Genomic DNA, 23,592 nt, shown 5'->3' with positions numbered 1-23,592 from the left:
GGCCCTAAGCTCTCTGGCCACTTGACAGCTGCTCTCAGGTGGCTGCCAGTTTTACAGCCAAGAGGATACTCAGGTTGCGTTCTTTATAAATGTAAAATACTAATCATAGCGCGCACACAGCAACTAAATGTTCTCAAAAAGTTTACATAAATTACCAATACAGTAACTCCTCACTTAACGTCCGCCCGCTTAACGTTGTTTCAAAGTTACGTCGCTGCTCAGTTAGGGAACATGCTCATTTAAAGTTATGCAATGCTCCCTTATAACGTCGTTTGGCTGCCTGCTCTATTCACTGCTTGTACGATTTTGTGGAAGAGCAGCAACTTTTCAAGGGAGCATTGCACAAGTTCCTCTTTTCCGCCTCCTCCCCTCCCTCCCAGCGCTTCCCAGGTGCTTAGGACTTTCTTGGAGGGAGGGGGAAGAGCGGGGAATCGCCGCGTCTTCACTCTTCCCCTTCCCTCCAAGAAAGTCCTAAGCGCGAAGCTCTGGGAGGGAGGGAGAGGAGCGGGGAAGTGCTGCGTCTTTGTCACTTTCTGGGAGGGAGGGGGAGGAGTGGAGACGCGGTGCTTCCCCGCTCCTCCCCCTCCCTCCCAGAAAGTCCTAAGTGCAAAGCGCTGGGAGAGTGGGGAAGGAGCGGGGAAGCGCCGCGTCTCCACTCCTCCTCCTCCCTCCCAGAAAGTCCTAAGCACCGCCAAACAGCTGTTTGGCGGCACTTAGGACTTTCTGGTGGGGGGGAGGAGGAGTGGGGATGCAGCATGCTCCGGAGAGGAGGTGGAGTGGGGGTGGGAAGAGCATCCCCCGGCAAAGTTGGCACCTGTTCTTCTCCGGGGAAACTGCCTCTGCTGCTGTGAAGGTGCATCCTAGAGTCCTTGCCTGCAGCGGGCTGTGTCTGTGTGGGGTAAGCCAGGAGCACTTCCCAACCACAGTACAGTACAGTACAGTATATAATGCCTTTTGACTGCCCCCCAAAAATTTCCTTGGAACCTAACCCCCCGCATTTACATTAAATCTTATGAGAAAATTGGATTCGTTTAACATCGTTTCACTTAAAGTTGCATTTTTCAGGAACATAACAACAACGTTAAGTGAGGAGTTACTGTATATTTCTTGAAAGCCTTTGGAGGCCCGATTATATTAAACTAAGAAATGCTATTTTGACAAACAGCAATAATAATACTTCTCAAACCACATACATATAAACAATTCAAGCTAATGGAATGCAGTCATGCACATATTCTTATTTAGCTATAACAAAATCCAGAATAATGAAAAGTGCATTTAAAAAACACAGAATCGGTGTCCATCTGAATCCAGATTATCCTGCAGGTGTACTTCATCTCCCATTTCTATAATTTTGCCATTAGTAAAAGCCATTACTGACTCAGAATTTTTGATGTACTTTCTCATTCAAGGGACAATCTAACGTAATACTATGGGTTTCTGTCCCATACAATGAACTAATTGCTTTGCAGCCACAAAACTCATTCACCTTTGAACATAATCTGATAAAACTGATACTTTCTCCTGACAGTTACCCAACAAAGTGAAAATCCTTCCAGCTTTCAGTCCTGTATTTCAGGAGTCCAGGATTTCAAACTGTAGTAGGATTGTGTGTAAGAATTCCAGTTTTATCTATATTTCTCCTAGATACTGAAATCTTCACTTCTGTACATTTTTCTGATGCTAATACTCCAGCCAGTCATTATGAACAGAATCCTTTGAAATCCTTAGATTCCACATTTTTGTACTGGAACTGAATATGCGTGCTTTGCTTAATAGCTCAATGATCCCCTTGAAGGCAACAAGACCCTTGTAAGAATTACTAAAAGAAAGTCACAATGAGCTGTGACAGTATGTTGGCTACTTGGAGGTCCACCACATCCAACTTTCCTGCAAATTGTTAATTTGTATTCTTGAATCTTTGATTTGTAAATCATGGGGGTCTCAGTTTGAGTCACCTGTACACACAAGACATGAATACACAATTCAGCCACCATGCAGGATGCTACAATGAGCCCAGCCACTATAAGGAGGTCTCTGCTAATAGCTTGCGTCTGCTCTCGTAGTTGGCTATTTGTTGGCAGACTACAGTGCACTTCAGATCACATTTAATATACTCCATTTAACCCAGATCCAACTTAAATAAAGTTACACACACCTAACTGAGGTCGCTGGTCTTCTGTTTTGGGCACTGTTGATGATGATGGTTGGGTAGCTGAAAATAGAAAAATTCATACATTTATCTATTTTTTCAAGTTTCAAAATCACTCACCAAAACTGTCTTACATTGGGTGGACCAAAGTAATCACTGGCACAATAAGAGTCAACTCACTGGACTTCAACAGCTCAGCACTTGGTGATATCAACTATGAGATTTGCCCTGATATGTTAACCTCATCTGACCTATTCATGCTCCCATTAAAATAAATGCAAACATGCCTGTGACTTCAATAAGAGCAGGTTTGGGCCCTACTGGAAGGACATAGTTGTTACTGATAATTACATCTGGCATAATATTCACATGTTTATTGGACTTGTCTGCTAAGACAGTATCAAATATGAGAAATTCTAAAGCAGAAAGTCTTCAGCTTGAGGCAAGTTCTGTCACTATTTGACCTTTTCCAACACGACATATATCTGTTGTTTCCTGTCAGAGATACTGATGTAGGGTGGAGAAGAAACAATGAATTTCTCCTAAATAACGTACATGTAAAGTTACTTTTTGGAGGGAGCATATACTGTATAAATTGCAAAGAAGTGCCTCTGTTCTTCCTTAGACGTGACTAACCCATGCAAGGGAGAGGAAAATCTATGAGTTCTAATGATTTACAGATAGTGTTTCCTCTGAATTCTTCCATTGTGGTAGAGGAGGGGTGTCTGTGTGGTTTCCCTCTCCCCCAATAGAAGAAGCTAGTGTTTTAACCCCTTTTTCCTTGTGGATCTCATGGCATCCACTGGCAATAAGGGGCTTGCACTGTGCTCTCCTGCAGGTTGGGGTGGGGAGAATCCAGAGGAGTCCAGCTGTGGCCTGCTCCCTCCAACTTTGTGGAGCTAGAATCCCAGACAGTCCCCATGAAGGAGATTTCTTGGAGTGGGAAGGGAAGGGGACCATTCCACAGAGGCAGAGCTCCCCCTTAGACTCCTCTCTGCTTGCAGTCATAGAACAGAAAATGGGACCCAAAACCTCAAAGAACAAACTTTAGAAGGAATACTCAAATCACTTTTAAAACATTTCAACTACTCAGTAAGTATTAACCTATTTTTTCTACAGAGTCTACAGTGCTTACACTCTATATCACTGTTTGATTTATTGGTAGAGCTGAGGATTTTACATTGATCCAAACTCTTACTACTTTTCTTTTCCCGAGTAATATAAAAAATAGGCCTACTGTAGGTGGATTTTCAAATTTGAGTGCCTAAGTTTAAAACACCCAAATTCTTATTTAAATTCTCAGACCAGCCCTTTGATACCCAAGTACCAGTTTCACACACTCAAATAATAGTTTGAATACCCAAACGCAGAATTCTACAGCATAACATAGGTGTTCAAGTTTGAATTCTATTTCCAGAGGAGATACCCCTGACATGAATTAGGCCCCTATGGTAGAAAGTAAGCAGATGCTTAACCTTTTGATTGAGGAGCAGGGTGACTATGACTTGTCCATGCTGACCTTCTGGCTTGTTCATATGATAAATCTGTAGAGAAAAATAAATTGTCTTAAGTATATATGGCATAAAGTGTGACACATTCTTAATGGCTAAATCACTGGACATGGGAAGGTTACTGAAATTAGAAGGATCCCCATTGCCACGCCCCTCATCCTTTTAGTTATCTCTCACCCTGACAGCTGCACCCTGGCCTCCCTAACTACCTGCCTCTTTCCTTTCTCCCCTGCAGTCTACTCACCACGCCACTGCAAAAATATCTTCGCCCTCCCCCATTGCTGTGACCATGTCTCTTCTCTGGCTTCTTGTCTCCTTCCACCTCACATTCACATGTATTGTCCTCACCTTTCAAGGGTCTCCACAACTCTTCTCTTGCCTTTAACATCCCCCCCCCCCTACACACACACTTTTCCACTGGGATGTAGGGGAAGGGACTGAGCAGGCACTTTGACAGCTCATGCTAGAGCCTGGCTGACTGGAGTGGGTTCATGGATCTATGGAGGTTGGAGACAGGAGTAAGTGTTAGTCACTCAAGTGAGATTTCCCATCACTGTGTGTCAGATGAAAGTCTCGTCTACCATTCATTGTTTTAAGAAAATGGATTTTGGTCTTTTACTGCCTTGTTAGTCTGCTGCTGTCACTCCTCGAGATGAGGCTCCGTAGCTGCTGTTTGCAATGTGGAAGGCTTGAGAGCTACATATGGTCACATCCAGTGAGGATATTAGTGGAGACAGTATAGTACTGGTCTTGTTATTATGATGTTCCACTAAGTAACTACTAAGACTTTTGATAAACTTCATTTTCTTTTATTTAATGTAATGTAACTTTTTAATAAAGAAATTATTTATTCTTATTCATCACAGAGCATTTGGAAGGATTTGCTCTGTAACTGAGGCAATGGCTAGTCCTGATATCCTTTGGACCCAGGGGGGCTATGTTAAATATCCTGTACCTCTGCTATACCTACATCTCTGCCCTTGTCTCCTACTTTTTCCTGTGCATGTGCCCTTTACTCTGTTAACTCTGCTGCCTTCATTTGCCTTTTATTCTCCCACCTATGGCTCCTTCTTTTATTCTTACACTGGATACAGCATTTGTCCTCTTGTGCACCAAGCAATCTCACGCTCCTTTTTCAGAATCATTCACAAAACCCACCTCTTTTTGACTAACAGTTAACTGATAGCTTACACTTGAGCATTCCCCATTGTCATTCCCATAAAAACAATTTCAAATAGTTGCTAAAAGAAACTGAAACACCCTACAAGTTAACATGACAATGACAGCTCACATGTCTGTAACCCTCACAGTGCAATGCCACGCAACCACTTCAGTAGGTGGGAAACGATGGGCCGGGCGGCAGTGACTGGGACAGCCCCAGTTGAATGGGGATGGAGAACACACAGTGAGGGGACACAGGAGTGTCCAGCCACTCATTGGCTAGCTTGGGGGGAGCTGTGTGGTTCCTTGCCCTCCCCTTTCATTAATTTCAACCTTAGTTTGGGCCATATGGAGCCTCTTTTTGCTCTGCTCCAGTAGCTATAATATATACAATATACTAACTTTGGGCCTGCGTTGAGAGCTCAAGAAAGGAAATAAAATACACCTATTGCCAAATCAGTGCTGTATTAAGGTAGGAGCATAGACTCCTTTGGATGGATGGCAGATTCTTAATAGTGTCTTAGCTTTCTTTTAGAAAGGTTGTTTGACAGTCTTTAAAAATGAAATCAGGTAGGAAGTAGTGAACCAGCTGAGAAGGCAGTTTGACTCTGAGTGTGGCTTTTGTATATCTGCCCATTCTCAGACACTACTAGAGAGAGAATTGAATGGAAACAAAGTGTAATGTGTAACTCACAACCAAATTGCCTTTAATTTATTTAGTCTGTTTGGCTTGAGTGTATAACTGGCACTGCCATCACTGTGGTCTGATGGAATCTTACACTCTCAAAATTTCGGTTTTGCTGAGATATACACTTTTTGTTCTGTATTATATTTTAAGTAACTGTGCCTTGTTATCCTTGATTTTTCTACTTTTATACCACATTCTTCTCTTGTGGAAACATGGAGAATTGGAGAAAATAGTGCTAACTGTATAGGTATTTATCCCTGATCTGAGTACCTGTATACAGTACTATTATAATTAGTACGGTATAGTCGCACTCAGGAGCCCCAATCAAATTGGGATCCAATTGTGCTCAATACCATTAAAGCATATAGTTAGAGATAGTCTTCTCCCTGGAGAACTTACCATCCAAAAGGAAAACGAAAACAGACAAAGTTTCAAATTGTGTGCTGTGTCCAGCTACTACTGCACACAGCGGAAACGGAGGGGGTGCTGTCAGGGAGCTGATCCTGATCCTCTGCCCAGCTCTGGATGAAGATTAGAGCAGCCTGGGGGCTACTCTAAACAAGTGCTAGGTGGCTATGATCCACAATGGATCATAAGCCAGCTGAGGACTGTCAGAGTGCCACCTACTTCATCCACTCCCCTTTGCTTGCTCCTGCCAGCCTTGTCATACCTATATCCTCCACCTACAAGCCCTGTGCACCAGGAAGCATCGTGGGAGGTGCACAAGCTGGCTATGCTGCACCTGCTGAGAACCCTTCCATGCTGGTGGTATTCCCAGCCAGGGGTATGTGACCAGTGTGTGCAACATCTTGAGCTGGGCCAAGAATCTAGCCCAAAGGGATGGGGAGTAGGACAAAATATACAAGCAAAGGGGGGAAAGGGTGTTGTCAGGTACACGTGTAGATAGTTCCAATTTTTCCTAATCCTTCACTCTCCCACAAAGAAGGTAGGAAAGGGGAAAAACATGAAACTAATGAGATATGTGCCTGTCACCAGCCAGTCTGCCCTCCTTCCCATTCTTTGTTTGCTTTCTTGAGAGGGATGGGTGGGGGGGACCTCAGATTGTAAACTCTTGTGTAACTGTATATAAAGGGAAGTTGCATGGCACTTGTGCATCTGCATAGAAGTGCTAGTTGTTAGGATTTTATTTTTAAAATACCACATACCTGAAATTCATTAAATAGTATAAATTTAGTACTGTGAGAAAACTCTTGAGTCAAGAGGCAAAACACATCCTCATATGGTTGTGTGACTACACCCTCTTTTAAAGGAAAGATCCAGCTCTCAGGCCTACTTGAAACAGCATCAAAATTAAGACTTCATTCTTAGTTCAGGATCTGGGAGATTATTTGAACAATGATTTGTATTTTGTTAAACATATTGCTATCATAGATAAGCAGGTCTGTTTTTACTCATGAGAAATGGGAACATTATGTCCTTAACTAGAACAGATCTTGTAATTCACTCTGGTTTGATGAGACATTTAGGTAATCCCATATTAGTCCTTCCTGAGCTACTACAGTGTATCACTTTTAACTTGCAAAAAATTCCTGGTATTCTATTACCAGGACAGCTGAAGAAATATGACTTTGTCATTCTAATTCTTCAGGAACCTCACTCACTTCCTATTCTCCATTATATTCATTTAACAATGGTAATTGTTTAATTTTGATTCACTCTCTGGAATTGCTTCCCAATGTTTGGCTGATGCATTTTTACTTTAGCATCCTCTATGCCTCTTTTTCTTTTTACTTGTAATCAATGACTGCCTCGAGGACAATCACATCTACTCCTGTTATTAGCAAAAGGGCATTTAGTTATGGAATAGCTTCTCTGTAAAAGTTAGGCTGTCCCCATTCTACTTAAGATTTGGACCTTGTCTGAAAACTAGAGTTATCAGGAATTTTCTGCTGAAGTGATTTTTCAACAGAAAATACAATTTCTGAAACATCAAGAGTTTCTGTTGGAAATTTCTATTTTACTCAATTGTTTTGATTTTCTGATGGGAAAAATCAAATGAAATCTTATATTTTAGGTCAGCTGGACCCAAACTGAAATATTTTGGTTGACTGAACTGACCCAAAACATTTCATTTTGAATCAGTTCAACATTATACTGCATCTCCCTTTGGTGTTGCATAGCCTCCTGGGAGCTGTAGTTCTCTGCTCTGGGCTGGGCTCCCTGGCTAGACTACATCTCCCATGAAGCAATGTGGTTTCCCTTCTGACCAAGCCCTGTGGTGTACCATGGGGGAGGAGAGAGCATAATGACAGTGGGCATAATACAATTTTATTGTATATTGTATAACTCTTGTATATGTTATTTCAGGGATCACATTAATGTATTTTATCATGTTTTAAACATACCTTTATCAAAATTCTTGATTCACAGAATAAACAACAAATCATTAATAAAAATACAGACAGAAAGGAAATACATATATAAGAAATTACTTTCATTTTATGTAAGGAAATCATATTTGTTTCTCCTGTATTAAAAAAATAAAAAGATGAATGAACTATCCAGAGGAGTATGCACTAAGGATAGATACATAGGAATTGCCATACTGGCAAAGTCCTGTGTTCCATCTAGCCTGCTATCCTGTTTCCAGCTATTCAGAGGAAGACTGAAGACTCCACACAGTAGACAGATGTGAGCTAATCTTCCTCCCAATGTAGTCTTCTCCTACCCCTATTAGTTAGAGATTAGTGAGAGCTCTGAAGCATCAGGTTTCATATCTGATATAAATTTGTGTTTGTAATTACTACTTTAATTGAATATTCTTGTTATCCATATAAATGTCCAATCTCTCTTTGAATCTTGCTAAGCTCTGTGCTTCAACAACATTCCATGACAACGAGGTCCAAAGTCTACTCATGTGTTGTATGACAAAGTATTTCCTTTTATCAGTTTTGAATTTGCTTCCTCTCAATTTCATTGAATGTCCTCTCATTCTTGTATTGAGACACACGGAAAATAGAAGTTCCCAATCCACCTTTTCTAAACCGCTCATTATTTTGTAATAGTTCTATTATGTACCTCTCATCAGGGCCGGCTCCAGGGTTTTGGCCGCCCCAAGCAGCCAAAAAAAAAAAAAAAAAAGCTGCGATCGCGATCTGCGGCACCAATTTGGTGGGCGGTCCTTCGCTCCAAGCGGGAGTGAGGGACCGTCCGCCGAATTGCCGCCGGATAGCTGGACGTGCCGCCCCTCTCCAGAGTGGCCGCCCCAAGCACCTGCTTGCCAGGCTGGTACCTGGAGCTGGCCCTGCTTCTCATTGGTCATCTCCTATCTAAGGTAAAAAATCCCTGACTTACCAATTGCTCACCATAGGAGAGCTTTTCCAGGGTTTTAACCATTCTCATCACTTCTCTCTGAATGCCTTCTAATTCTGCAAATATAATTCTGGAGATGGGGTGACCAGTACTGAACAAAATATTCCAAATGAAGCGGAACTCTTGATTTATATAGTAGCACAATAATCTTTTCCATATCATTCTCCACCCTGTTCCTTATGCAGCTTAACATTTTGTTAGTTTTTTTGACAGCAGTTGTACACTGAGCAGAGGTCTCCATTGAGCAGTCCATAATGATGCCCAGGTACTTTTCCCTGAAATAATGAGGTTAATCTAAAACTCAGTATAGGAATAGTTCAAATTTTCCCCTCCAATGTGCATTATATTGCATTTATCAACATTCACTTTCATCAGCCATTGTATTGCCCATTCACTTAGCTTGGTTAATTCCCACTGAAGTTCCTCACAGTTCTCTCTGGATTTAACAAACCTAAATAATTTTGTGCCATTTGCAAATTTTGCTTTCTCACTTTTGTCACAGATTTTGTCACCATCCTTTTCCAGATCATTAAACATCAGTCATCCTAATTGAACTGTGAGGCACCTACTGTTAACCTCTTGTCACGATGAGAGTTGATCATTTGTTCCTATTTTTAGCATTCTGTCTTAGCCAGTTTTTGATCCATGACAGTATTTTGCCACTCATCCCATTACTACTCAATTTCTTTAGTAACCTCTAGTGAGGGGCTTTGTTTAAGGTCTTTTGAAAGTCTAAATGAATTATGTCAACTGGTTCTTCTATATCTAATACTTTATTGATATCAATAAAGTGAGGCATGATTTTCCTTGCAGAAATTGTGCCAGTTAGACCCTATTATATTATGAACTTCTACGGGTTTTTTTTTTTTTGTTATTTAATTTTTAACTATCATTTCAACCAGTGCAAGATTTAGTGGTGATTAATTTCCTGGATTACTATCTAGAGCATTTTTAAAATATACATACACCATTTGCTATCCTGCAATCCTCTGGTGTACTAGCTGTTTTAGTTAGAGATTGCATATCTTTACTAGCAGCTCAGTCACTTCAATTTTAAGTCCCTTCAGTATTCCTGGATATATACCACCTGGACCTGGTGACTTATTGCTTTTTAAGCACTTTCTTCTGTTGCCTCAATCCCTGCTAGTACCTGCTCTTTATTATTGGAAAAGCAAAGGTCCAGGCTAGGTATCTTCCCAACATCCTCAGTGGTGAAGAAATCCTGTCACTTCTCAGTATTGTTCTTTACTTCCTTCATTGTTCCCTTTACCCCTGGTGATCTAGCAGACCCACATGTTCTGTCATTGGCTTCCCACTTCTGATATACTTAAAGAATCTCTTGTTGTTTGTTTTTATGCTTTTATACCCTTGTATCTAGTTATTTTGTCTCAAAAATAAACAGTAAACAGAGAGAGAAGAAACCAATAATCATACTAATACCACACTCTTACATAGCACTTACTCCAGGAGATCTCAAAGCCCCTCACAAAGGAGGTCAGTATCATTAGCCTCATTTTACAGATGGGAAAACTGAGGCACAGACAGGTGAGGTGACTTGCCCAAGATCACTCAGCAGGCCAATGGAAAGTGCTAGAAACAGAACCTAGATCTCCTGAGTCCCAGCCCACTGCTCTATCCACTAGGCCACACTGCCTCAAAAACAGATGACTATAGAAAAACAGACTCATTAAGCTGCTCTTCCCTCCCACTTCATCCCACACCGGGGACCATATATACCTATAGATATATATTACTCAACATTTATATACTGTGCTATTTTATAGGAGACATCTGAAGGAGAAAGACAGAGGGGTAGTGAGAGTGAGCAAGATCACATCACATAAAAAGATCATCATTCATACCTGGCCTGGTTGTAATTCTTTGTGTTGCTTCTGGATAAACTGAAGTATTTGGGAAAATAAAAGCTGCACCCCCTGCAGGAAAAAGTGGACACAAAACACATAAGGACTGTTTTTTCCACAGTCAGTGCTGTCAGTGGTAAGTGTATTTCAGCCGGTCAATGTATTTAAATGAAGCATATGAATAAATGTTTTGTCACCCAAGAGTGAGGTTTGTAGGGCCTGATTCTAGTCTCATTTACATCAGTGTAAATCCATTCAAATTAGTGGAGATACCTCAGTGTAAACCAAGGTAAGTAAGAAGAGAATTAAGTCCATATTTTTTAAATTTAGAAAAACTGGCCTCAGATTTCAGCAGGTTTCATAGCTGTTGTGAAGTGCAATTTATGTTGCCTTATCTTTATTTAGTGTGTACATCTCCCTAACCTGTGGATATTTTCAGCAGATAACCTAGGGCCTGATCCAAAGCCCATGGAAGTCAGTAGGAGTCTTTTCATTTACTTCCATGGACTTTGGATCAGTCTCCCAGAGAATTAATTCTTATAGTGAAACATTGTAAAAATAACCAGTTTGATGCAGAAAATTATGTCTGACTATTTCAGGAATTTAAATAGCTCTAACCATGTAACAGATTTATAGTTATCATGGTTGGAAATCTGAAAGAAATCTAAGGGGATTATGTGACTTTTAAAAGTTGGACACTAATCCCCTCAGGCTCCTTTGAAGTTCCCACCCCAGATTTTTATACAAACAGAACCAAACAGAACAAATATTATTATTTCTTGTTCTTACATACTGTATGATATTGCTGACATAAATGTCATCTATGTAGCTGTAGTGTATCAATAATCCCAGTGAAGTAAATGCAGATTATTTTGTTTTGGGCAGAGAAACTAATAAATCTCAACACCATTGCAATTACACAGAAAAAGGTAACAGGGACTCACTGAGAAACTACTGGATAACTGTGCAGGGAAATTCATTGCTAAATTAGGATTGTGACTGACAGAGATGGAAAAGACCCTCAAGTCCATCTACTTTTAAAATGAAATTTAAGGGCTGTTCCAAAGTCCATTAAAGTGAATGGTGAGGCTCCGTCTGACTTGAATGGACTTTGGATCAAACCTAGCAGCCTTAGATAAGAGGATATATTGGATATGAAACATTTGATCTTAGCAAAGAGCATTTAATGTTTGAGTAACTATGCTGTAATTTTGCAGGGAAACAGTGCTAATTATGATAGTGAAGGAGAAAAATTGCAGAATATTTCACATTCTTTTTGATATTAGCTTTTCCATTTCTTAAATAGTTGTTATTTCTGGTCACTGTAGGTAACTAATACCCTCAGGCATGATAACGTGATATTCAAAACTTGTATTTAAACAAATTATAATACATAGCATTCCATGTCACCCTCTGTTACGCAACTGCTAGAACAAAACAAAACTTCCACTGATTTCTTTTTATAAATATTTTGAGTGAAATCTTGTAACATCATATAATTTTGCGGAAGAAATATACTTTTAAGGAGTGTTTCATATTCATTTCCTACTTCTCCAGGGTGGCTCATAGAAGGGTGAATAGTAACTTTTTTTTTTAATTTAAATAAGATCTAACTTTGCTGAGACTTAGTGAGAAGCCCCATATTATAGACAATGTATGTGATGGAGGGTTATGTGTGTATTTATAAAGCATTGTACAGAGAGAAGAATGAGCACTTAGTAGGATGTCAGCACAGAACAAGACTCAGGGAGCCAGCATGAAAACCTGGGGACAGGAAGCAGTCCATAAAATACATTCTCTTCCCACCCCCCGACTTTAAAAAGGCCCAAGCATAGTAGTAGTAGGGGATAATGGCCTACCATGATATAAAGGGATTTTTGCTTTAAAAAAATCCCACACATCTTTTACATTCTGTGGGGTTATAAAAACCCTTTTAATTTAGCAGGTTTCATTTTATTGTTGGTACAGTCTAAATTAAAAAAATTAAAACCGGAAATACTCTATCAGCAAAATAGTCAGTATTGTCTTCTAAAATGGGGAAACGTAAAATCCCTGCTTATCCAGTTCTTTTTGTGACAAAATAGTATTTAAATATGTGATACAGTATACTGCATGGGTCCATGATGTAGTATACTGTATGGGAGAAATAAACCAGACTTAGGCACCAATACTGCAAGCTGATCTGTGCAGGTGGGCTCCTGAGCCAGTACAGTGCTCCATTGACTTTAGTGGGGCTCCATGCAGGCAAAAGGATTCACCTAGGTGGATTGATAGGATAGGATCAGAGCCTTAGAGACTAAGTGCAGTTTGTTGCATGTGGGTGGACCCTTGCAGCTGCATGGGTACAAGAGTTTGCACACAGGGATCCAATTGCAGAATCTGGTCCTAAATGATCTCACTTCTGTTCAGTGTGTGTGTGTGGAAAACTCCCATAACTGCTAATATGAGTCTTACACAAATATCAGGGGAGAATACACTGCCTCCCTGGTGATTTACCATTTCCATTTTTTAGCATGCAACTCAAACAGGAATCCTGTGCTTTTAGAAGATGACCTATAGGAATGGGAGCGGTGCCAGCATTACCTGTGTTTCTAGCATGCATTAACCGTGGAGAGTTTTGTAAGGCCTTATCAACATCATCTGAAGTCAAATGTGGAAGAGGAGCTACAAAACAAAACAAAAAGCAACACCAAAATGAAAAAAAATTGAGAATTATCTTCTAAAAACATTTTCCCCCTGATAGGATTGTTTTAAAGCAAGTCTAGTAACAATCAGTTTAGTTCTGCTGTTTGTGGGGGAGGTGTGTGAGTTAAAGCTTAAACTAGGGTATTCATTTAAATAATATTATTAATACATAATATTTCGGTCTGATTGTCGGTGTGTGTGTGTGTGTGTGTGTGTGTGTGTGTGTGTGTGTGTAAAAGACTGCACCACACTGGTGTTGCAATATTTGTTTGTTTTTAAAACCATATTTGCTAATTTTAATGTTTTAAATTATGCAAATTATGCAAAGACTACAGCCTTCAAATCATTAATTCACTGTTCCCTTCTTCCCCCTTGGAATGTTAGCCATCAGCTACAAATCCTTTGCTTTCAGATTTAGGAGATTCTGTTCTCTTCTCCATGAATGTACATAACTCCTATTAATTTCAATGAGAGTTACATGCACCTATGCAGAATAGAACAGACCACATATGTTCATAGAATCATGCCTGGAATTTTCTTTATAAATCAATGTTTTTACTCTCATTTAGGGTTCTCATACCTAAAATGGAAAGATGAGTATGTGACCAGAAAAAACATCATCACCAAAGTCCCTTTGATTTTCTTCCTACAGTATTGTGGATGAATGGGCTGGGTTTCAAATTAATTTTGCCTAATATGGACATTTGGAGATATTCTTAAGATCGTTTCTGAAAGCAGTCACAATGAGCCCGATCTAAGGCCCACTCCAGTCAATAGGAGTCTTTCCATCAACTTGAATAAGCTTTGGATCAGGCCCTACATAATATTCTCGGAAGCAGTAACATTTGAGGTAGGGAGATTTGAAATCCCAAATTGAAAAGGCACTACAACTGGAAATGCTGTTGATAGATTTATTCTAACCATCATAAAGAAGGGAAATTGTCTTACTCTCTCTGAGGTAGTGTAGGTGTGAGAGGAGGATATCTGCATTATAGCTTGGGGTGAGTCTCTGGAAGTCATCTTTGGTCATTTTACACAGTTCCTTCCCATCAATGTTCTGGAACAACAAGATGTCAACGTCTGGAAGACCATATTCCTTCACGGCCCATTCCAACCACTGACGTACATGGTCGGTACTCCATAATGTAGGATCTGAATGGTTTCACAAAGCATAAAATTAGAATCATAGAATCATAGAAGATTAGGATTGGAAGAGACCTCAGGAGGTCATCTAGTCCAACCCTCTGCTCAAAGCAGCACCAACTCCAACTAAATCATCCCAGCCAGGGCTTTGTCAAGCCGGGCCTTAAAAACTTCTAAGGATGGACATTCCACCACCTCCCTAGGTAACCCATTCCAGTGCTTCACCACCCTCCTAGTGAAATAGTGTTTCCTAATATACAACCTAGACCTCCCCCATTGCAACTTGAGACCATTGCTTCTTGTTCTGTCATCTGCCACCACTGAGAACAGCCTAGCTCCATCTTCTTTGGAACCTCCCTTCAGGTAGTTGAAGGCTGCTATCAAATCCCCCCCTCATTCTTCTCTTCTGCAGACTAAATAAGCCCAGTTCCCTCAGCCTCTCCTCGTAAGTCATGTGCCCCAGCCCCCTAATCATTTTTCTTGCCCTTCGCTGGACTCTCTCCACATCCTTTCTGTAGTGGGGGCCCCAAAACTGGACAAAATACTCCAGATATGGCTTCACCAGTGCCAAATAGACGGTAATAATCACTTCCCTTGATCTGCTGGCAATGCTCCTACTAATGCAACCCAATATGCTGTTAGCCTTCTTGGCAACAAGGGCACACTGTTGACTCATATCCAGCTTCTCGTCCACTGTAATCCCCAGGTCCTTTTCTGCAGAACTGATGCTAAGCCAGTTGGTCCACAGACTGTAGCAGTGCATGGCATTCTTCCATCCTAAGTGCAGGACTCTGCACTTGTCCTTGTTGAACCTCATGAGATTTTTTTTTGCCCAGTGCTCCAATTTGTCTAGGTCACTCTGGATCCTATCTCTACCCTCCAGCATTTCTACCTCTCCCCCCAGCTTAGTGTCATCCGTGAACTTGCTGAGGATGCAATCCATCCCATCATCCAGATCATTAATGAAGATGTTGAAAAAAAACCAGCCCCAGGACCAACCCCGGGGCACTCCGCCATTTTTTATACTGGGACCAATACTAAAGTAACGAAGTACGTTATTGTCATACTGGACGATGATAATCCATGATGCACTAATTCCAGTGTAGTTATACAAAAAATGAATTTGGCCTATTAGGGGGAAGAAGACCTGAGAAAAAATGGCTGTCCAAAGTACAGTGGTGAGCTAGGACTGCTGTTTATTATTTATTACATATTCATTTTACTGCTAACTTGTCCTCCCACATCTCTGACCCCCACCCATTATGTCTCATCATTATCCTACATTATTGTTCACATACTAATGTCAATCCCTGTCCATCTGCAGAGTACCACTGGGTACTGGTGTTTGCATTCGCAGCACCTGTTGCAGGACAGAAGCCAGTAACTATCATTTTCAAAGGTTTCTGGTGAAGTTCATATTCTTTACTCAAGCAAAACGCTCAGTGAAGTCAAGACCAGTTTTTTCTAAGTGAAGACTCAGTAAGGACTTCAGGGTTTTGCCTATTATTTAATAAGTTAGCATAGATTCAGGTAGATAGAGCATACTTCATTTCCTAACCTTAAAAATACAAAGTGAAGAGGAGAAGAAAACATGCACTTGCTGGTTGCTCAACCTTTACTTTCATGATCTAGAGCCTGAGCTTTTGTCAAAATGTATCAGTTTTCAGCATTTATAATATATTGTGACATGCAGGATAAGAGTGCTCCTGAAATCATCAATTTTTTTCATGACAAAGATCTGAGTAATGTCTTCCCGAATATTTTCATTGCATTGAGACTGTATTTGAATGTACCCATTGCCAGCTGTGAAGCAGAGCAATTGTTTTCTAAGCTTTGTCTGAATAAAAAGTTGTCTTTGGTCAGCTATGGTAGAAACAAAGCTTAATGCTCTTGCAATCATGTCAGCTGAATGGGATTTACTACATTTACTGTCATTTGAGGAGTCTAAACTGAATTTGAATCATGTAAAGATGCCAGTTTAAATCTACAACATTTCATTTGACTCAAAGTTTTATATTTTTATGTTCATCCAGGCAGTATGTAACCTGTTCATTGTCTTCAATTTTCTTTTCAAGTTTATTCAATAATATACATGACTTGTTGATTGCCACAAGCTGGGTATGCTTTTGTTTTAATTAATACAGGGTTCACGAAAAGGGGGCTTCTGAAAAACATTACCCCTGGGCCTGCAATCTCATTAATCTGGCCCTATCCTAGGATGTTGTGATGTACTGCTGTATGCTGCTAACCAGATCCTGCCTTGCACTAGTTTTTGTTAATTATATCAGATACTGACAAAACTGGCTGTGGGGAAAAAATGAACTGGTCCAAATCTTTGCCCATTCCTCTCCTGCCCCTCCCCGCACCACTTTTTTTATTATTATTATTTTTTTAAGAGCTGAGCAAAATTTGTGGACTAAAGTTTTTTCACTAAAAACTGCAAATTCATGTTGACTGAAACATTTTGCAAATTTGTGTTGAATTCACGAAATTGTTTCAGTTGAAAAAAACTCTCAAAAAATAAAATTCCCAAAAATATTGAAACACTGACTTTTTGATTTGAGAAACTTTTCATTTTGAATGTTACTTCAATTAGATCTACATAATTAAAAAAAAATAAAAAAATCAATATACAGAAAAAAACATGTTGCTTTGGGGTGAACAAAATATTTAGTATGAACCAGAATGAATCTCTTTCGACTTTTTGGATTCCCCAAAAATTTTCTAAACTTTTGGTTTGGGTTGACATGAAAGGATTTTTTCCTCCAATTTTTCAGTTCATCAACTGAACAAAAAATCAGTTATTCACACAGTTCTAATCCCTAACTCCAACTCTACCATCACTTTTCCCTCTGAATTCCCTCTTTCCACTACCATCCCACTGAGTCCTATGAATTTAGCCCTTGACCTCTCTCCCATTTATTTCTTTGTATAATAATAGGTTAGGTCTACACTACCCGCCTGAATCGGCGGGTAGAAATCGACTTCTCGGGGATCGATTTATCGCGTCCCGTTGGGACGCGACAATCGATCCCCGAATCGACGCTCTTACTCCACCAGCGAAGGTGGGAGTAAGCGCCGTCGACAGGAAGCCGCAGAGGTCAATTTTGCCACCGTCCCTACGGCGGGGTAAGTCGGCTGCGATACGTCGAATTCAGCTACGCTATTCGCGTAGCTGAATTTGCGTATCTTAAATCGACCCCCCCCTGTAGTGAAGACGTAGCCTTAGTGTCTAGAGGCCTCTACCAATATTTGGCTCCATCAAGCCATGCACTCTACATACAGATAGTAAGAGACAATTCTTGCCTTGAAGATCTTATATTTTAAACAGACAAAAGATCATATAAGATACATCGTTCCCAAAGATTGGGAACTGAAAAGAAAGAGATTATGTGACTTGCCCAAGGTCACACAGGAATCCCATGGCAGAGCTGGGAATTGAACTTTGACCTTCTGCATGTCTGTGCAGTGAGTGTCTGAATCTCAAAACCTCCCTTCCTCTCCTAATCAGTTTTAACCCAATCTGCTCCCCAAAGCCATTCTCAAAGGTCTACGGTGCTCATCAAAGTCTTTTAGACAATATGCAGCTGCTCACTTCAACTTCCATGCATCCTGGGCTTCCCGTTTAGTTATGCTACATCCATTTTAAGCCTTTGAAGGTCTGAGCCCTTAGCTCTCGGGAACTTTAGAGATCCCTCCTATATTTTGAAGCACACCAGAGACAGAATGATCAGATTATTGGGAAGTGTGAGGCAGCTCACAGCCTAGTGGGCATGGATGCTAGTCTGAGGGACCTTGATGATCTTCATGGATAGGGGGTCTGGTTACTGAGAGAAGAAAGGATGTATGGGTGATGTGGGGAGCTAGAACTAGAGTTCATTATGAGAGCATCAGTGGTTGCCCAGTCCTGACTGGGATAACACAAGAAGTCCACCAGTTAAATTCAGTTTAAATTGAAGTGAACATCCAAACCTTCGGAGGTTCGCCAACCATTTTATTATATGTACAAATTTTTGAAATGCTTCTTATTTTTGGTGATGAATCTGAATAGGAGTTCTGAACTCTGTCATTAATTTAACTGCAAATTATAAATCCTGTGTTCTGATTTTCCTAAGCTTTGCCACATCATCGTGTACACTGCACTTGTGGAAGAGAAATGAAAACACCTAGATGTCTGACAGACGAGCTTCACCCAAGTATTTTTTGTATAGTTTACAAAATAACTGGTTGTAACTATGATCATCTTGCTCCCTAGTTCACATTTAGATTCATCTCAAAATATATCTCAAGGGAGATGCTAGAAGGAAAGACATCTGTATCACCTTTACAAGCCTATGGTAATTAAAAGATCGGAAAAGTCAAGAGCTAACATTGAGAGAAGTGTTCATTTTGCAAAGTTACATATGAATGCTATCATGTTCAGTGCTGCTTGTTTCCAATTTTGCAGAAGACTTTATCACTGAAAAAATCTCTTTGCTACAGTTTAGAAAAAGCCTTGTCTAAATACATGTGGAGGATTGTGCAATGTGTGTGTGTGTGTGTGTGTATATATATGTGTGTGTGTGTGTGTGTGTATGTTGCTTGACAAATAACCGATGTAATTACAGCTTGCAAAATTAGCCACAGCTAGTACTCTTGCAGAGCTTAGCAACTGAATAACTGTAAAAACATTATGCAATGTGGCAGCAGCAGGAACGTTTCATACAAAGTCATTTTTGCAGATCAATAACTAATAGCAAATTATACTCTTCTGTCTACATGATTTAGATGTCCTGTGTATATATTTATATTGCAACATGATTGTCTGTTGTTTTGAGTTTGGGCGTGTGCATGCTGATCATTCTGCAATATGAAGCGTATTCACAGCACCTGAGGTACCCAAAGAAGACAGGGCACAAAGTAGTGAATGCCCCCTTGTCCAATTACCTTCTGAATTCCATAATAAAGGTTGCTACCAGCTACTGAATGTATCAGCCGCGCCATTGTCTTACAGGGAGTTGTCAGTTTGCTTATTAAAATTTATTACACTGCTCAAACACAGAGAATAATCTAAACAAATGGATTATTATACATTGCTTAATTTCACAAATTGGGCCTCTTTTTATTATGCTTAGGACCAGACTGCGTCTGTCACTTGCAGGGAGGTGAAATTGTGCAAGGAACATTTCTTCCTCTTGTGTACTCTGCACAAGAGTCAGTGACAGTTGTAGCCTCTATGGTTGGGGGAGAGCAAGTGGCTGCTAGGGAAAACTCCCTGGGCAGCAGGCATCTGAAACCTCCAAAATGTGGGCAGCATTGGCTGATGAGGTGGCTTTATTTTTATATTTCTCAACTCATTCTTCGTAACAATTCTGGGAGTTTAGTAGTCTTTCTTCCTAATCTCTCTTATCAGACTGTCTTTGTCTTTTACATGTAGCATATCTAGTTTAATAAAAAAAATGGGTAATCTTTCAATCTTATCAGGTTAACAGATTTCCTAGTAATATCAGTAACAGATTTTGCTACTTAAAAGGGTGTGTGTGGGGGGGTTCTTTTAAAGCTTCTAACCTGCTGGAACAATCACTCTTCGTTCATTAGTTGTCATATTTGGTGGTGGAACATGTTTCTCTTCCATATAGCTTCCATAGTTCATCCCGACATTATCTGAGCCACTGACCATCTTCCCTCCTTTTGCCACGCTGCAGTCATCAGGGGAATTCCTAGAAAAACAATCAGAATTTGCCTACATTATTATACCACCGCCACTAATATTTTTGTTAGCATTCAAATTGCAGATGAGAGAGAGAGAGACTTTATTGTAAGGGCTGAGCAGTCATCTGGGAAGCTTGGCAGCTAGTACCAAAAGACCCTGCTTCTGGTTCCTTAATTGATTTTGCTCTGAAAATATGATTGACTTAAATGGAACTACACCAGTTTACACCAGCTGAGGATCTGGCCCTATATTTGCAAACGTACTATGGCCAGTAATTAATTTATTTTAAGAAGTGGGGCCTGAGGATTTCGACTTGACTGTCAGAGGCAGCAACCCTGCTTCTCTCTCTAAATATGAGATATAGAGAACATGGCAAAATACACAGATATACTTAAAGCCAGAGTTATTACTTAGCTTTGGAGAACTTTCTACCTCCATTGTTGCCATTGTTTCAATAAGTATGTGCTCAGTTCCATTAGATGCATATTATGTAGTGCAGTGCAGACACTTCTATGTATGCCCGTATAAAAGGGGCTTTTGCCAATGCCATGATTCAAAATACCACATGCATGACTGGGAAAGACTTTCAGCTCCTGCCTAACAGTCTCCATGGTACTGTAGTCAAGCAGTGGACGTCTGCAGAGGATCTGCAACCAGACACCTTTTTACTTTTGGCTTTGCTTTCTGAATAGAGCCTTTAGAGTTTAACATTCCATAGGGGGTTCCTTAATGGCCTTTTAATGGCATCACAATTTTCTTCCTGCCAGAATTTGACCCTTAATTTAATGTCTTCAATGTGTTTCATCATATAGACAAATATTGCTTCAAAAAATCAGAAGAAGGAACATAACCACAGGGAAATGTCTTTAAATGTAAAGAGGGTGGGGTTTTTTAAAGTTACACAGTACTAATATCTTAAGCATTCATTTAATTCTGCTATTGCAATAATGCATCTGTATTGTGGATGTGTGTAATAGGCAGCAGGTCATGTTGATTAGAGACACATTCTGTCTACAAGAAAATTACTCTCTTAAAAGATTTTCTTTTCCTGGACATTTTAACCCCATAAATATAGTTACACCTCAGTCCTGGCTCCTCTCAAACCCGATCAGTTTACACTCCACAGAACCTGCAGTGTCTTCCATGTATTAAATCATGGAGGTCCATTTCAGGGTAGGGCAAAATGGTCCTGCGATATGGTCCATGTGTTTTGGCATGGTCACTTCAATCTGCCCGTGGACACTGTGTGCCCTTCCCAGTTCAGATTATTTATGCTCCTGGTACAAGCAATGTGCGTGGGTGTCAATGCAGAAGACCACACATGACCAGATTCTGCACATTTTCACACTTGTACTTTGCACTTGTTTGGGGACAAAAGTGGGAAAAGGACCCACAATTTGGCCCAGAGTCTATACACCATATGTAGAAGGACGAATTAAATGGGATAGTTCCTAAAGATTACCTTAACGTGTATAGCTATATGAAAGTATTCTTTTCAATTAAGGATTCATTTTAAAAATGCTGATATTTTTGCTGTTCAAATATCAATTAATATCTAAATAAAAGTCCAACTATGAGGTCCCAATTCAGCAAGTTAGTTAAGCACATGCCTAACTTTTAGCTCAGGGGTTCTCGAACTGGGGGTCATGACCTCTCAGGGGGTTGCAAGGTGGTTACATGGGGATCGCGAGCTGTCAGTTCTGTGGCGTTGATAGCCCAGAGCCCTCATTAAATTAAATTAAATTACCCTTCCTCATTTTTAATGTAGAAGGGGGGGTGTCATACTCAGAGGTTTGCTATGTGAAAGTGTCACCAATACAAAAATTTTGAAAACCACTGGGCTCATAAATAGTCCCATTGAAGGCAATGTTAGGCATGTGCTTAAGTTCCTTGCTGAACTGGGACCAATATTACCAAATTGTTTCAGTGGGTATGAAAAAAGGTTTCGTGCTGAACTCACTTAATGCTTGGTGGACTTATTGTTTTGCCATTACTGTGTTGTGGCTATGATGTTACAATATACAGTCTAGAGCAGTGGTCCCCAACCTATTTTGTCTGGTGGGCACCAGACAAAGAGCCACGGAGGACCGTGGCAGCGGACGAGCATCTGCCAAAATGCCGCCGACAAGCGGCAACGTCAATAGGCGTCGCTGCCGAAATGCCGCCGACGAGCAGCGTCATCCGCTGCATTTCTGCTGCGACACCTCTGGATGACGCTGCTCGGCGGCGGCATTTCAGCGGATGCTCGTCCATGGCGCCCGCGAGCACTGCATTGGGGACCCCTGATCTAGAGCATACACTTCAGCAAGTGAGAAACTTCTTGAGATAAGGCTTTTGCTTTTGCCACTTTTGTTCCATTCAGTTTGGAGTTCTTGTAGGCTGATCCTGGACAGGAAATTAGGCCATAAAAACACAGATTAGGCATTTAACACACTTCTTAAAGGGACTTTTGTGGCAGATATTTTACCCTATGTCTACATTTCAAAACCAAACTACTAATATAGGTTATCTAAATGTACTTTATAATAATCTCATATGTGCATTTGAATAATACCTAGCAACTATATAGCATTTTTCATCATAAATTAGACAGCATTTAACAAAGAATGATTTACACAAGAGGAGAGGAGGTGGAAAGAAGTTATGGCCCAAATTTTCAGTGTCCACAAGTTATTGGTGTCTCCATTTTTATTTTATATTAAATTGCATTTGTGCAGTACTTGAATATAACACTTGATTTTCCAAGGTGCTGAGTACTCACATATCCAGTTGAGATCAACTGCTATTGTGGGTTCTTCCATCTCTGAAAATCAGGCCCCCACATACATGTCTCAGATTGCAGCTTCCCATAACGAGGTGCACTTCGGAAAAGTTTGGCTAACGTGACTTGCCCAAGGTTACATACTACCAGGAAAACCCCTGCAGTCCTCCTGACTTCCAGTCCCATTTTGTATCCATTGGAACATATTGTCTTCCAGATCCCAGAATGTGATTGCAGTAGATCTTGGGTGAATTCTGTAGCTGTTTCTTATTTAATAGATAATCAGGGCCGGCTCTAGGCACCAGCCAAACAAGCTGGTGCTTGGAGCGGCACATTTTTAGGGGCGGCATGGCCGGCGCCAGAATGCCGCCCCTAAAAATGTGCCGCGGGCCGCCCTAGCTAACCTCCGCTGCTGCTGCCTGGGAAGGAGGAGAGATCCCGAGCGGCCGCGGCGCGCGAAACAGCTGTTTCTCGCGCCGCTGCTCCCCCTCCCTCCCAGGCTTGAGAGCCTGGGAGGGAGGGGGAGGAGCGGCGCCCGCGCCGCGGCCGCTCGGAGTCTCCCCCTCCCTGCCAGGCTTTTAAACCTGGGAGGGAGGGGAAGATC

At 40.8% G+C, this 23,592-nt stretch overlaps 1 protein-coding gene across 4 annotated transcripts in view; it reads right to left on the bottom strand.

Moving 5' to 3' along the window:
* The window catches only part of LOC112117824 (ETS transcription factor ERG), a 207,509-nt gene that overhangs the window by 8,198 nt on the left and 175,719 nt on the right, over positions 1 to 23,592 (bottom strand). For 3 of the 4 annotated variants that reach the window (XM_024215903.1, XM_024215902.2, XM_024215904.1), the window contains 6 exons: positions 20,083 to 20,234; positions 14,341 to 14,544; positions 13,291 to 13,371; positions 10,708 to 10,779; positions 3,628 to 3,696; positions 2,159 to 2,215 (listed from right to left, as the gene is read on the bottom strand). In XM_024215903.1, coding sequence (XP_024071671.1) covers positions 2,159 to 2,215; positions 3,628 to 3,696; positions 10,708 to 10,779; positions 13,291 to 13,371; positions 14,341 to 14,544; positions 20,083 to 20,234 — 635 coding nt within the window. The remainder of the gene's footprint in view (positions 1 to 2,158; positions 2,216 to 3,627; positions 3,697 to 10,707; positions 10,780 to 13,290; positions 13,372 to 14,340; positions 14,545 to 20,082; positions 20,235 to 23,592) is intronic. The other variant, XM_024215905.2, reaches the window with a different exon arrangement.

Source organism: Terrapene carolina, unplaced genomic scaffold (assembly GCF_002925995.2).
Source record: "Terrapene carolina triunguis isolate 2854851 unplaced genomic scaffold, T_m_triunguis-2.0 Scaffold31, whole genome shotgun sequence".
Classification (NCBI taxonomy): Eukaryota; Metazoa; Chordata; order Testudines; family Emydidae; genus Terrapene; species Terrapene triunguis.
This window is presented reverse-complemented; position numbering and strand designations above follow the sequence as displayed.